The sequence below is a fragment of the Pseudophryne corroboree genome, chromosome 8 (assembly GCF_028390025.1).
Source record: "Pseudophryne corroboree isolate aPseCor3 chromosome 8, aPseCor3.hap2, whole genome shotgun sequence".
Classification (NCBI taxonomy): domain Eukaryota; kingdom Metazoa; phylum Chordata; class Amphibia; order Anura; family Myobatrachidae; genus Pseudophryne; species Pseudophryne corroboree.
The window spans coordinates 75027951-75044898 of NC_086451.1; the positions used below are offsets into that span (position 1 = coordinate 75027951).

At 42.4% G+C, this 16948-nt stretch overlaps 1 protein-coding gene across 2 annotated transcripts in view; it reads right to left on the reverse strand.

Annotated features, from left to right (window-relative positions):
* NCS1 (neuronal calcium sensor 1) overlaps window positions 1–16948 on the reverse strand; it is a 159043-nt gene that overhangs the window by 20130 nt on the left and 121965 nt on the right. For both annotated transcript variants that reach the window (XM_063936683.1, XM_063936682.1), the window contains exons 4-5: window positions 16372–16450; window positions 8489–8577 (exon numbers count right to left, since the gene is read on the reverse strand). In XM_063936683.1, coding sequence (XP_063792753.1) covers window positions 8489–8577; window positions 16372–16450 — 168 coding nt within the window. The remainder of the gene's footprint in view (window positions 1–8488; window positions 8578–16371; window positions 16451–16948) is intronic.

The window sequence follows — 16948 nt, forward strand, 5'->3', positions numbered from 1 at the left end:
GCCCTTTGTAGTGAATGTAACCATAGAGCGTACAAGTACGATACAGCCAGACAGAGTACAATACCTGCAAATAAATCCCCTAGTATGTGACAGCGCACACAGTACACAACACCAGCGTCTAAATCCGGTACTATGTGACTGCTTACACAGTACACACCACCAGCGTCTAAATCCGGTACTATGTGACTGCTTACACAGTACACACCACCAGCGAATAAATCCGGTATGACGTGACTGAATACACAGTAGAATACACTTAATGGTAAATGCTGTGCAGCACTATATATGAGACCCTGACGCACTTATTCTCCTAGAGTACAAAATACAGTAATAGATACAGCTGGGATACACTGAAATCCACACGGCAGATACAGGCACACACAGTCACAGTGACAATGCAGATAATTATTTTAGTCAGACAATAAAACTGCACTGGACTAGTATATATATATATATATATATATATATATATATATAAAACAATGCGCGGTCCGAGACCGGTTGTTTATATCAGAATACTCGTACAATATATTCTGGTAGAGAGACACTTGTTCTTAACTAACGCTGTCTTAAAATGACATGTAGAATACTTAAGTGTCTGTAGAATCACAGCGCTGATAAATCAGGCGGATTTACAGAGGAGTCCTTGCCCTGCAGTCCCAGAGACCAGTCGCAGCTACTATGAGAAGATGGCGCCCAAAGTCTTAGTCAGGCAGTGAGGGAGAGTGTGATGCAGCTCCAGGGAACACCAGCAGTAGATGGCGCCCAGAGCTGGGGGAGGAGCTACGCCTTATTCCCTATGCTGGTCAAGCGCCTTATCCCCTATGCTGGTCCTCACCACCTGGTACTATGGAGCCTTATTAAAAATGGATAATGCATTATCCGACCTGTGCTCCCCTGCCCCGGTGGATATAGTGGGCTCCCTGCACGGAAACAGTGTCCATGCCAGCGTTGCAGTCCATCTCCTTAGACCGCGACCGGAACGCGATTTAATGGCGGGTCCCACCTTGGGGACCCTCTTACCTCCTCCCTGAGAAGCAGCCATGTGATCCAGGAGAGCGTCTGCGGTGGTGTGCCTAGGAACCGGAGCGCCTCCGCCGCAAGTACCCGGGAACAGAGCCAGCGGGTGTATGCAACGCCGCTGAGGAGGTGATGGAGCTGCAGCACAGTATGTCACACTTACATATGAAGTGCTGCAGCCCTTGAAGTCTTCTAAATAGCTCTTCAGGGCTGCCTGAGCAGCCCCCCCCCCCATTAAGTGACCTGCTTATGCAGGCACTAACTCTAAAACTGAGCTCACAGTGCCTGTAGGCAGGGTTATATAGAGGAGGCCCTGCAATGCATCCTGGGACAGTCTAAAGCTTTAGCCTGTTGGTGCCTCTGGATCAATGTATTCCCTGTGGAACACAGTGTACCCCGCTGCAGAACATAGAGTTTATATAAAATATAGTACATAGAAACACCTGTAATTGGGCGCTGCAGGTCCCTTGTGGCGCCATGTACATAAAGGATAATATTAACAACAGGTAAAATGGAACTAGATGAAGTAGATGCAGACGTATAAGGCAGTATAGAGAGGGCCCTGCCAGTGAGAGCTTGCACGTTATAGACCAAACGTAATTGCTGAATGCATCCAAATGTTTATTGCAGTTTAACATGCCTCCCCTAACTTATACAGGCAAAATGGAACAAAGTAATACTCCACCCCGAACTGCAAACCCTTCCTCCCCCAGCCAACCAACATGGGGTTAAAAGAGGTTTATTCATTATACTAGTCCAGTAGCTGCTTCTGCCAGTTATAAGTATGGAAAAAACAATATTAAGGGTCAAGTTTCAGAATACGAGTTGCAGTGTTATTTGCAAATTCACATTTTCGCAATACAATTAGTATGTCACACTGAACTGGCATTTTTCCTCCGTTCGCACATCACTATTGGTGAGAGATGGTAGGGGAATTCTTATTTTAAGGTTAAAATATCGGGACTCTGTGCAAAACCACTTGGACAAAGCCCCCCCCTCCAACGACTAATACCACGTTCACACTGCCACAAAAACCCGGGATTTTGCCGGTGCGAGCACTGCCAACACGGGTCAACTGCGCCAAGTAAATTTGCTATGCAGTTAGGTTTTTTACTCACGGCATTACGAGGTTTTTTCTTCGTTCTGGTGATCGTAATGTGATTGACAGGAAGTGGGTGTTTCTGGGCGGAAACTGGCCGTTTTATGGGTGTGTGTGAAAAAACGCTACCGTTTCTGGGAAAAACGCGGGAGTGGCTGGAGAAACGGAGGAGTGTCTGGGCGAACGCTGGGTGTGTTTGTGACGTCAAACCAGGAACGACACTGACTGAACTGATCGCAGATGCCGAGTAAGTCTGGAGCTACTCAGAAACTGCTAAGAAGTGTCTATTCGCAATTCTGCTAATCTTTCGTTCGCAATTTTGATAAGCTAAGATTCACTCCCAGTAGGCGGCGGCTTAGCGTGTGCAAAGCTGCTAAAAGCAGCTTGCGAGCGAACAACTCGGAATGACCCCCAAAGAGTGGGACTGCCCGAATGGACTGGTCGTTCTATGAACAGTGCAATATTGTATTTGGAAACTCTGCCCTGGCCAATCCTATTTCGCTGTCCTCATCTAGCAGCTTTGCTGGCAGTGTAACACCTGAATGCAGTGATTCATGAGCATCATCACCTGTGGTTATTGATGACTCGTCTTCCTCTGCTGGGACAGAAGACAGCATGAACCTATCTATGGACCTATTTCCAGAGTCCCAAACTATCGTGCCTTCATGTTCACCATTGCCTCACGAGTCGTCAACGCCTGAAGCTACTGCAGAGCCTCACCCGACGCCAGTGCCTCAACTGGCACCAGCCCCGGAGACCCTAGCCTTACGTTCCAACAGTAAGTTTTAATGTAATACTTTGTCACGACAGTAATTTTTTAAACAAACATCATTACATATCTGTTGCAGTGTGAAGCTAGTGTGCAAGAGGGAAGAGGCCTCAAGCACATATGAGCCTCAAACACTGCTTTTTTATTCGGCACCAATGTGCTTCAGAAGGCATTGCAACGCAATATATTCATAGTGCAGCAGGCGCAATTTGCATGCTCCGAGGGAATGCTGACGGTAGCACGCAAAGCATGGCCACCCAATTGTTTTTTGACACCAGACATAGTATAAAGTTGTATATTGGTGACCCTAATGTGTTCTATTTGTTTTTCTCATTTCTAGTTTATAATGTCCCAAAACGTAAAAAGAAGCCTACAAAGGTGGAACAAGCCACAAAAGCCTTGACCAGCATAATGTTCGAACAGATGAAGGAAATGGATCTGTCTATGCAAGCGCAAGAAAATCAACGTCAACAGATCTTTTTTGACAATGAACGTGAGCTCCAAAGATCTTTTCTGTCAGAAATATTGGGTATACATGAGCGTATAAACAGGGAAAATAGAGAAACACAAATGGTTTTTCCTTGATCAGCTTTTAACAAGGGTTCAATGGCAAGCATACCCTCCACCTCCACCACAGGCTCCATACAACCATGCGGGTAGTTACAGAGGGCAACTACATTGCTTCCCCCCAAACCCAGGAAGCATGGTGCCACCAAACCCAGGAAGCATGGTGCCACCAAACCCAGGAAGCATGGTGCCACCAAACCCAGGAAGCATGGTGCCACAGAACATACATCATTCTCAACAAACTCCTCCTCATTGCCCGAGTACCCATCTGTTCCGCAGAATTCTGAGTACCCTGCCAGTGCCCATAAGCCAGAGTACACACATTTTCAACAGTTGTAGATCTTTAGAGTAGGTGGTCTTTCAATGTTGTTGTTTTGTCTTTGTCTTTGGCTGTATAGATAGGTTTTTAAAAACCTTTATTCTTATTGCGCAGGTACAGTTGCATACCTGACAATTTTTCTGCACGTTTATTTTTTATACCATTTGTGTATGGTTACCAATATTTTGTTAATGTACATACCTTTTTTCAAGGCAAAGCAGTATTTTAATGTACGTATGAATAAATATGTACACAAAAGCAGTATTTTAATGTACGTATGAATAAATATGTACACAAAAGCAGTATTTTAATGTACGTATGAATAAATATGTACACAAAAGCAGTATTTTAATGTACGTATGAATAAATATGTACACAAATATTTAAACCTTTGTGCCTTTTTATTAACAAATTAAACTTGTCCACTTTAAATGACATCATCTTTGCCAGCTAATCAAAGCTGTTCTTTTCATTCCTCACACTTCTTGCCAGGGCAGACCACTGTGTCAGTGTGAACGGTACCGACCCGGGAATTTATCGGGTCATTGGTGCACTGTGAACGGGGTGATTCTGAGCTGAGGTGTTCTGTGAAGGTTTTAACAACACGGGATTTTTGCAGGGGCGGCAATGTGAACATGGTATAAGTAGGTATTTAGAAGCTTCCAATTACCTTAATTAGTCAAATATTTACAGGTTATTTTTTGGTGTTTTTTTTTTTTTAAATAGCCTCAAATTACCCCCAAATTAACTTTTTCGTTGCTTTATGCACCCCAAATTTAATTTGAGCATTTATTTTTTTAAGAAATAATTGCTTTTTATATTTTTACATTTATTTTAAAGCCCCCACAAAGTACACCAAAAGTATTTTTTTTCCTACTTTTCTTTGTTTTGTTTTTTTTTGTATGAAAGTAAACGAAAAAGATTGCTTTTTTATCATTTTTTAAATAAATAAATTCAGAAATTGCCATTTGACACCTTTTAATCTAGTGTCTTCTTCTGCCCACTAACATCCTTCTCTATGATTCTGCAAACAAAATTGTAACTTTTCTGGGGTCCAAGAAGATCTCCCCACTTTTTCATGCACTTCTCCCTCACCGCATATGGCATACAATTCGCACCCCTCCCCCTCCCCCTCCCACACTTTTCCCGCTGCGAGTACTGCAAATAGGCATTTTTAATTGGACTGGAGAATTCTCAGGAGCTCACATTCATGTGACTGAGAGATTCATGAAACAATTGTAAACTCGCACCTAACTGGATTGACTCCGTAGTTTTTATAGTATATTTGACCCCTGAATGGGACATTTAATTAAAAAAATTATATATAATTAGAGTGCACTGAAATTAACTCAAATATGTTATAGCTCCTCATCTGGTGATGAAATGTTCATTATGACTGTGGTGTATAAATGATGATATAGGTGAGGATCTCTGGGATACTTAGGTGTCTAATAGGGATTCACTGAACACATCTAGAAAGCGGATATAAGGCCCGATCCTGACCTGATCGCTGCTGTGTTTTCGCACAGCGGGCGAATATAGATAGACTGCGCATGCATATGCACCGCAATGCGCATTTGCATCACCAAACAACAGGCATCGCCGAACAGCGACAGGTTGGTGCGAAAATTTCAATCGCACAGCCATTTGCATGCTGATTGACAGGAAGAGGCCGTTTTCTGGGAGTGTCAGGGACAACGCAGGCGTTCCCAAGCGTTTTCAGGGAGGGTGTGTGACGTCAGCTCCGGCCCCGATCAGCCTGTTCTCACCGCACTGTAGGAGTAAGTCCTGGGCTGCGCACACACTGGTAAAAACATTCGATGGTGAGTGAGATGTGAACAGATTTGCAGCTGTCCGCTGACTGAGGGACATTTTCGCACGGCGTACGCATGCGATCGCACACTTGCACGGGCGAAGTTACACTCCCCTTGGGCGGCGACTATCTGAACGCAGGACAGCAAAATTAGCAGCCCAGCGATCAGGTCTGAATCACCCCCATAGAGTTATGCTGGTAACACAGTGCTAGCCCTTCTGTCTTGAGTGTTGCATTTCATCTAATTCCTGTGTCTTTCATTTTCCCGACATTCTAAGGGGCTTTGGGGTTTACATGCGTGTTATGTTGTGATCCCCCTGAGATTCTGCAGCCCCCCCCCCCCCAGAGATAGCACTGCTATTATGTGACTCCTGCTTCTTCCAATCTCTAGGGGAGATGTATCACACCGGCTTAAGAGTGGAGAAGCAGACCAGTGGAACCAATCAACTTATACCTATTATTTTATAGAATGTACTTAATAATGTTAGCTAGAAGCTGATTGGAGAAGTTGCCTGTGGGAACTGATCTTTATGAAGCCACATCTCCCCCCTTGGCACTGAATTAGCCTTATACTGAAGTACTTTCTTATAGAGAGGTGAAATGTTCTGTTACGCTGTTTTGTTTGCTATAACTATGTGCATAAGATAATGGTCAAAACATCTGAAAGGAAGTGTTTTTCAAATATGTGGCTTCCAGTCCCAAAGCAGTGACTGGAGTTGACCATTAATGTTACCATCTGCATAACAATACAAACTGTGGGTATCCAATGGATGCTATGGGTAAGTTCAAAGGGTGTGGATCATTAGATCGACACTGTCTAGGTCGACAATGTTTAGGTCGACCACTATAGGTCGTCAGTCACTAGGTCGACAGGGTTGGAAGGTCGACAGGGTTTCTAGGTCGACATGTGCTAGGTCGACAGGTCAAAAGGTCGACATGAGGTGTGTGTGTTTTTTGAGTCGTTTTCTTCGAAGAGTGACCGGGAACCCTAATTAGTGCACCGTGTCCCCGTGCTTCGGGTAAGGTGCCTCGCTTCGCTACCAATTTTGCTCGGCACAGATTACAGTTCCAATCGTAGTCCACGTGGATCGTTAAGTATGAAAAAATTCAAAAAAATATAAAAAAATGTGAAAAACTCATGTCGACCTTTTCACCTTCCAACCCTGTCAACCTAGTGACTGTCGACCTATAGTGGTCGACCTAAACATTGTCGGTCTAGACCGTGTCGATCTTCAGACCGGATCCCAAGTTCAATATATAGGTGCCACATGAACAGGGTGAAAGGTATATAGCGTTTGTGTTACTACATCATGGAATAATTAGTGACCTTGGACTATGCCAAAGATAATGTTGACTATTGTTATTATTTATACACATTTATATATCACACACATATTGTGCAGAGCTTGGCAGAGAATATTTCAGTCTTTCCCCTCAGTCCTGCCCCAGAAGAGCTAACACTCTTTACAGCCTTCCACGCTGACACACAGACAGGGGCGGATCCAGAAAAAAATTACGGGGGGGGGGGGGGGGGGGCACCATAAGTGGTTGTGCTATCAAGGAGGGGTGGAGTCAGAAGTGGAGTGGGCGTGACCAAGTTTTAGTGGGTGTGACCAATTGTGTGAGGGGGTGTGGTCAAGTGCTCAATGTGCTCAAAGGGTAGATGCTAGAATCAAGTGGGCTAAGGGACCATTTCCGTCAGGGGGAGGAGCCACGACACAAGGGGGAGGAGCTATGCCAGCGGGATAGTTCCTCTACTATCCACGCCACCAACTATTACCTTTAGTAATCAGGTGGCGAGCGAAGCGAGCCACCGAGCCCGAAGCGTGGCGAGCGAAGCGAGCCCGCGAGGGTACTTTTCGGGTACCCTGTTCGCCCGTAGCTCCTCCCCCTGGTGACGTGTCTCCTCCCCTAAGTACGTCAGAAGGTCCCTTCTCCCACTCCGATATAGAATCAACCGTGCTCAAAGTGCTCACATCAGCACCATTCTCCCTCCCGAGGTCACCCCCACTCCCCCCCAGCAAAAGACCGCTCACAGCAGTCAGCAGCACCATTCTCTCCCTCCCCAGGTCACCCCCACTCCCCCCCAGCAAAAGACCGCTCACAGCAGGCAGCAGCACCATTCCCTCCCCAGGTCACCCCCACTCCCCCCCCCCAGCAAAAGACCGCTCACAGCATACATGCTGACTTTTGTTCTTTCCTCTCCAGGAGAAGCCCATAGAGAAGATGCAGGTGGGCGGTGATTGGGGCAGGGCCGGACCAGTAACTCCGCCCCTAGTGGAAAAATGCAATGAATCACGCATATTTAAATAGGGGGTGGGGCCTAAATGACACTATTACAATAGAATTGCATAACTAGGCCCCGTCCCATCCGCAATGACCGAGGATTACTGGTATTTATCTTGCCATCCTGCTCACTTCACGAGGAAGTGGGCAGGATGTGGGAGGGGAGCCCACTTTTCTGGGGGTGGGGGGACTACCCATGGCAGGAGTGTTTATTCAGCATCTTAAATCAATTTCATCCTCTCAAAATCCCTGAAGCATCTGGGGTCCTTGGCAGCCCCCAAGCCACTGGCTGTTCACTTCAAGTTTCTGTACCAGTAATTGTAATTATCTCTATCTATCTATCTATCTATCTATCTATCTATCTATCTATCTATCTATCTATCTATCTATCTATCTATCTATCTGTGTATGTTACAATTGGTTAGTATAGGCATGTTAATTATTAGACGTGATTTAATTCAGATTATCGAAGGCCACAAGAAAAAAAGACTGGGCATAAAACAATTCCCAGCATGGTGAGACACATAGAGACAGAGAGGCTCAGCGACACATAATTACAGCCTAACCTGCAGAGAGACAGATGACACCACAGTGTCTGTGCCCCTTAGCACTTACCACCATCTGATAAATTGCATCCACAATGTCCAGCATCTCATTTCGTGTGATGTACCCATCATTATCCAAGTCATACAGTTTAAATGCCCCTGCGGAAAGGAGAGAGGAATCATCAATGCAGGCAATCACTCCTCTTCAGACTTGCAGAACTATCCCCGGGCTAGTCATAAGCACAGCGCTGTTCATATAAAAGGGAAAATGTAACTTATGTATAAATAATATAATGTCCAGAATATCTTATTACATTATTTAACATCCAGAGACATATAAAAGAGACTTATAAAACAGCAACATACTTTTATGGTTATCATAGAAATGGGAAAAGGAAGATTTACTTTTTTGGGAATCCCAGCATTTATTTTTCATATTATCCCTAGATCTACAAAAAAGCAGTGTGTAATGTGGTTTGTATCTTTTATTTTGTGTAATTGCATATGACGTTACTGAAGCATAGGACATTAGTGAAGCATATGACGTTGGTGAAATAATAGCAATAATTATTCACAGAAACAATCTAAGTACAACATTAATGGTTTCTCTTTTCTGAAGGTGAGAGGGCTGCACATTTACAGGCTAGCTTCCTTTGTGACACGTTAATGGGACACGTGATGGGACATGTAAATGCTTTATACAGGGTACATACATCTGGCAGTGATGGAACATGTAAATGCTTTATACAGGGTACATACATCTGGCAGTGATGGGACAAATAAATGCCTTATACATCTGGCAGTGATGGGACACATAAATGCCTTATATAGGGTACATATATCTGGCAGTGATGGGACACATAAATGCCTTATATAGGGTACATACATCTGGCAGTGATGGGACACATAAATGCCTTATACAGGGTACATACATCTGGCAGTGATGGGACACATAAATGCCCTATATAGGGTACATACATCTGGCAGTGATGGGACACATAAATGCCTTATACAGGGTACATACATCTGGCAGTGATGGGACACATAAATGCATTATACAGAGTACATACATCTGGCAGTGATGGGACACATAAATGCCTTATACAAAGTACATACATCCAGCAGTGATGGGACACATAAATTCCTTATATAGAGTACATACATCTGGCAGTGATGGGACATATAAATGCCTTATATAGAGTACATACATCTGGCAGTGATGGGACACATAAATGCATTATACAGAGTACATACATCTGGCAGTGTTGGGACACATAAATGCCTTATACAAAGTACATACATCTGGCAGTGATGGGACACATAAATGCCTTATATAGGGTACATACATCTGGCAGTGATGGGACACATAAATGCATTATACAGAGTACATACATCTGGCAGTGATGGGACACATAAATGCATTATACAGAGTACATACATCTGGCAGTGTTGGGACACATAAATGCCTTATACAAAGTACATACATCTGGCAGTGATGGGACACATAAATGCCTTATATAGGGTACATACATCTGGCAGTGATGGGACACATAAATGCCTTATACAAAGTACATACATCTGGCAGTGATGGGACACATAAATGCCTTATATAGGGTACATACATCTGGCAGTGATGGGACACATAAATGCCTTATACAAAGTACATACATCCAGCAGTGATGGGACACATAAATGCATTATACAGAGTACATACATCTGGCAGTGATGGGACACATAAATGCCTTATACAAAGTACATACATCCAGCAGTGATGGGACACATAAATGCCTTATATAGGGTACATACATCTGGCAGTGATGGGACACATAAATGCCTTATACAAAGTACATACATCCAGCAGTGATGGGACACATAAATGCCTTATATAGGGTACATACATCTGGCAGTGATGGGACACATAAATGCCTTATACAGGGTACATACATCTGGCAGTGATGAGACACATAAATGCATTATACAAAGTACATACATCCAGCAGTGATGGGACACATAAATCAAATGCATTATACAGAGTACATACATCTGGCAGTGATGACACACATAAATGCCTTATACAGGGTACATACATCTGGCAGTGATGGGACACATAAATGCATTATACAGAGTACATACATCTGGCAGTGTTGGGACACATAAATGCCTTATATAGGGTACATACATCTGGCAGTGATGGGACACATAAATGCCTTATACAAAGTACATACATCCAGCAGTGATGGGACACATAAATGCCTTATATAGGGTACATACATCTGGCAGTGATGGGACACATAAATGCCTTATACAAAGTACATACATCTGGCAGTGATGGGACACATAAATGCCTTATACAAAGTACATACATCCAGCAGTGATGGGACACATAAATGCCTTATATAGGGTACATACATCTGGCAGTGATGGGACACATAAATGCCTTATACAGGGTACATACATCTGGCAGTGATGAGACACATAAATGCATTATACAAAGTACATACATCCAGCAGTGATGGGACACATAAATCAAATGCATTATACAGAGTACATACATCTGGCAGTGGTGAGACACATAAATGCCTTATACAGGGTACATACATCTGGCAGTGATGGGACACATAAATGCATTATACAGAGTACATACATCTGGCAGTGTTGGGACACATAAATGCCTTATATAGGGTACATACATCTGGCAGTGATGAGACACATAAATGCATTATACAAAGTACATACATCCAGCAGTGATGGGACACATAAATCAAATGCATTATACAGAGTACATACATCTGGCAGTGGTGAGACACATAAATGCCTTATACAGGGTACATACATCTGGCAGTGATGGGACACATAAATGCATTATACAGAGTACATACATCTGGCAGTGTTGGGACACATAAATGCCTTATATAGGGTACATACATCTGGCAATGATGGGACACATAAATGCATTATACAGAGTACATACATCTGGCAGTGATGGGACATATAAATGCCTTATACAGGGTACATACATCTGGCAGTGATGGGACACATAAATGCCTTATACAAAGTACATACATCCAGCAGTGATGGGACACATAAAGGCCTTATACAGGGTACAAACATCTGGCAGTGATGGGACATGTAAATGCATTATACAGGGTACATACATCTGGCAGTGATGGGACACATAAAAGCCTTATACAGGGTACATACATCTGGCAGTGTTGGGACACATAAATGCATTATACAGAGTACATACATCTGGCAGTGATGGGACATATAAATGCCTTATACAGGGTACATACATCTGGCAGTGATGGGAAACATAAATGCATTATACAGAGTACATACATCTGGCAGTGTTGGGACACATAAATGCCTTATATAGGGTACATACATCTGGCAGTGATGGGACACATAAATGCCTTATACAAAGTACATACATCCAGCAGTGATGGGACACATAAATGCCTTATATAGGGTACATACATCTGGCAGTGATGGGACACATAAATGCCTTATACAAAGTACATACATCTGGCAGTGATGGGACACATAAATGCCTTATACAAAGTACATACATCCAGCAGTGATGGGACACATAAATGCCTTATATAGGGTACATACATCTGGCAGTGATGGGACACATAAATGCCTTATACAGGGTACATACATCTGGCAGTGATGAGACACATAAATGCATTATACAAAGTACATACATCCAGCAGTGATGGGACACATAAATCAAATGCATTATACAGAGTACATACATCTGGCAGTGGTGAGACACATAAATGCCTTATACAGGGTACATACATCTGGCAGTGATGGGACACATAAATGCATTATACAGAGTACATACATCTGGCAGTGTTGGGACACATAAATGCCTTATATAGGGTACATACATCTGGCAGTGATGAGACACATAAATGCATTATACAAAGTACATACATCCAGCAGTGATGGGACACATAAATCAAATGCATTATACAGAGTACATACATCTGGCAGTGGTGAGACACATAAATGCCTTATACAGGGTACATACATCTGGCAGTGATGGGACACATAAATGCATTATACAGAGTACATACATCTGGCAGTGTTGGGACACATAAATGCCTTATATAGGGTACATACATCTGGCAGTGATGGGACACATAAATGCATTATACAGAGTACATACATCTGGCAGTGATGGGACATATAAATGCCTTATACAGGGTACATACATCTGGCAGTGATGGGACACATAAATGCCTTATACAAAGTACATACATCCAGCAGTGATGGGACACATAAAGGCCTTATACAGGGTACAAACATCTGGCAGTGATGGGACATGTAAATGCATTATACAGGGTACATACATCTGGCAGTGATGGGACACATAAAAGCCTTATACAGGGTACATACATCTGGCAGTGTTGGGACACATAAATGCATTATACAGAGTACATACATCTGGCAGTGATGGGACATATAAATGCCTTATACAGGGTACATACATCTGGCAGTGATGGGACACATAAATGCCTTATACAAAGTACATACATCCAGCAGTGATGGGACACATAAAGGCCTTATACAGGGTACAAACATCTGGCAGTGATGGGACATGTAAATGCATTATACAGGGTACATACATCTGGCAGTGATGGGACACATAAAAGCCTTATACAGGGTACATACATCTGGCAGTGATGGGACACATAAATGCTTTATACAAAGTACATACATCTGGCAGTGTTGGGACACATAAATGCCTTATACAGTACATACATCTGGCAGTGATGGGACACATAAATGCCTTATACAGGGTACATACATCTGGCAGTGATGGGACACATAAATGCTTTATACAAAGTACATACATCCAGCAGTGATGGGACACATAAATGCCTTATATAGGGTACATACATCTGGCAGTGATGGGACACAAATTCCTTATACAGGGTACATACATCTGGCAGTGATGGGACACATAAATGCCTTATACAGGGTACATACATCTGGCAGTGATGGGACACATAAATGCATTATACAGGGTACATACATCTGGCAGTGATGGGACACATAAATGCCTTATACAAAGTACATACATCCAGCAGTGATGGGACACATAAATGCCTTATACAGGGTACATACATCTGGCAGTGATGGGACACATAAATGCATTATACAGAGTACATACATCTGGCAGTGATGGGACACATAAATGCCTTATACAAAGTACATACATCTGGCAGTGATGGGACACATAAATGCCTTATACAAAGTACATACATCCAGCAGTGATGGAAAACATAAATGCCTTATATAGGGTACATACATCTGGCAGTGATGGGACACATAAATGCCTTATACAAAGTACATACATCCAGCAGTGATGGGACACATAAATGCCTTATACAGGGTACATACATCTGGCAGTGATGGGACATATAAATGCCTTATACAAAGTACATACATCTGGCAGTGATGGGACACATAAATGCCTTATACAAAGTACATACATCCAGCAGTGATGGAAAACATAAATGCCTTATATAGGGTACATACATCTGGCAGTGATGGGACACATAAATGCCTTATACAAAGTACATACATCCAGCAGTGATGGGACACATAAATGCCTTATACAGGGTACATACATCTGGCAGTGATGGGACACATAAATGCATTATACAGAGTACATACATCTGGCAGTGATGGGACACATAAATGCCTTATACAAAGTACATACATCCAGCAGTGATGGGAAACATAAATGCCTTATATAGGGTACATACATCTGGCAGTGATGGGACACAAATTCCTTATACAGGGTACATACATCTGGCAGTGATGGGACACATAAATGCCTTATACAGGGTACATACATCTGGCAGTGATGGGACACATAAATGCATTATACAGGGTACATACATCTGGCAGTGATGGGACACATAAATGCATTATACAGGGTACATACATCTGGCAGTGATGGGACACATAAATTCCTTATACAGGGTACATACATCTGGCAGTGATGGGACAGATAAATTCCTTATACAGGGTACATACATCTGGCAGTGATGGGACATGTAAATGCATTATACAGGGTACATACATCCGGCAGTGATGGGACATATAAACTCCTTATACAGGGTACATACATCTGGCAGTGATGGGACATGTAAATGCATTATACAGGGTACATACATCCGGCAGTGATGGGACACATAAATTCCTTATACAGAGTACATACATCTGGCAGTGATGGGATGTGTAAATGCCTTATACATGGTGCATACATCTGGCAATGATGGGACATATAAATTCCTTATATAGAGTACATACATCTGGCAGTGATGGGACATATAAATTCCTTATATAGAGTACATACATCTGGCAGTGATGGGACATATAAATTCCTTATATAGAGTACATACATCTGGCAGTGTTGGGACATATAGGGGGAAATTCAAATGTTTGAAAAGTCGGTTGGGTGTCTGTTTTTTTCCTATCTATTAGATAGGACACCCAAATAGACACCCAACTGACTTTTCAAACATTTGAATTCCCCCCAATAATTCCTTATACAGTGTGTAGGGAATGCCCAATTTTATATTGGAATAGGCATGATTACAAAATTATATTATTCGCATTACATAATGTATCATGGTATACGGTATTGAGGAAAATGTCTGTGGATGACACATGAATGGAAAGTTAATTTATTTTGCTGGAATTTACTCATACACACCAGAAGTTCAGAGACAAAATGCTAATAGCCCTAGAATCCTGTATGGAACAGTGACCAGAGGTTGGAGTTTGCGTATAGCACAGTAGATGTCAAACCTAAAAACCCAGAGAAAGACACACTGTCTACCAAGGTGTGGAACTTTCTTCCTGGGCTGGTGTATAACAGAGCTAGAGTTTGTTGACACAGGCCTTGTTTCCAGGCTTCAAACAGTAATACAGATAAGAGCATCTGCCCCTGCTTAAGTGACCCAGAGACCCCATAGCATAACCTTATAATCAAACAATTATGGTTTTGGAAGGGTTAAAAGGAACTCCAAGAGGTGGGGGCTGCGAGTGAACTGCGTTGGGTTTAAATATGAGAAACACTCCACAGATAGTGTTCATTGTCATGAAGGGATCCATGGGATCATGGTGAAAGCAAAACCACAAGAAGAGACTTCACTTCCATACCATCGATCAACACTACCGGTGATCTAAACTTGGTTTTCTTCCTTTTATTTTATTTCATGAAATGGTTATTACTTGTGTGTCTATTTAAACTATTATAATTTTGTAACCTTTTTTGTTTGTAACTATAAGCTCTAAAGATAATTTTTAATTAAATACAATAATTCTAGTTCTGGTTCTGTGTTTTATGACCCAAGACCCCAAGCAGCCCATGTTACCTATTTTTCAAGTATAAATAACTGTGTGTGCAGATGAGGGCTGAAGCTTGCCCTGGGTACTGCCTAAAAAAATGTCACTTCAGCTGGTGGCAGTAACTGAATGCCTTATACAGGGTACATACATCTGGCAGTGATGGGACATATAAATGCCTTATACAGGGTACATACATCTGGCAATGATGGGACATATAAATGCCTTATACAGGGTACATACTTCTGGCAATGATGGGACATGTAAATGCCTTATACAGGGTACATACATCTGGTAGTGATGGGACATATAAAAGCCTTATACATGTTACATACATCTGGCAGTGATAGGACATATAAATGCCTTATACAGAGTACATAAATCTGGCAATGATGGGACGTGTAAATGCCTTATACAGAGTACATATATACAATAGTTATGTGACGTGTAAATACATTATATATAGCACATTTCCATTATAGCCCTAACTTTGTGGAGTTTGTATATGCTCCATGTGCTTGCATAGGTTTAAATAACTGGTAATAATTAATAATATCCAGCATACAGTAGATCACTCACATCTCAGTTTCTCATCCAGGGTCCCGCGCGAGGTGACAGACAAGGCCTGGATAAACTCTGCAAACTCAATCCGCCCGTCCTGCAGAGATACAGAAGGTAACACGCCTGGCTGAGCAATGGTATGACAGTCCCACTGTTTAGCTTCAATGTTACTACTCATCTAACAATGGACTTACAAAGATACGATTCAACATTTCCAAATGATAAAAACATAATTCTTCTTCTGGCAAAATGACAGTAAATTGTCTTCATTTCAGACTTTTTACAGCCTTAGACGGAAATAGCACTTATTTACATTAGCAAATGCAAACCTGGTCTGCGCAGAGAACCTAATGTCTCTGATTATTTGTATGTATTAATATGAATGAGAGCTGTTAGAACACTTATGCCACTCTCCAACACAAGTCTCGTGTCTGACCCTTTCCACTGCGGCTCCAACCTGGATTATTATGCTAGGATCAGCTATTCATATGTGCAGTACATATGATCAGCTGATGCGACGTGGGACCAGCGGAGCCACACATCGCATTCTATTTGCATCCATTAACATGCACAATGTGCATGCAATGGGTCGAAT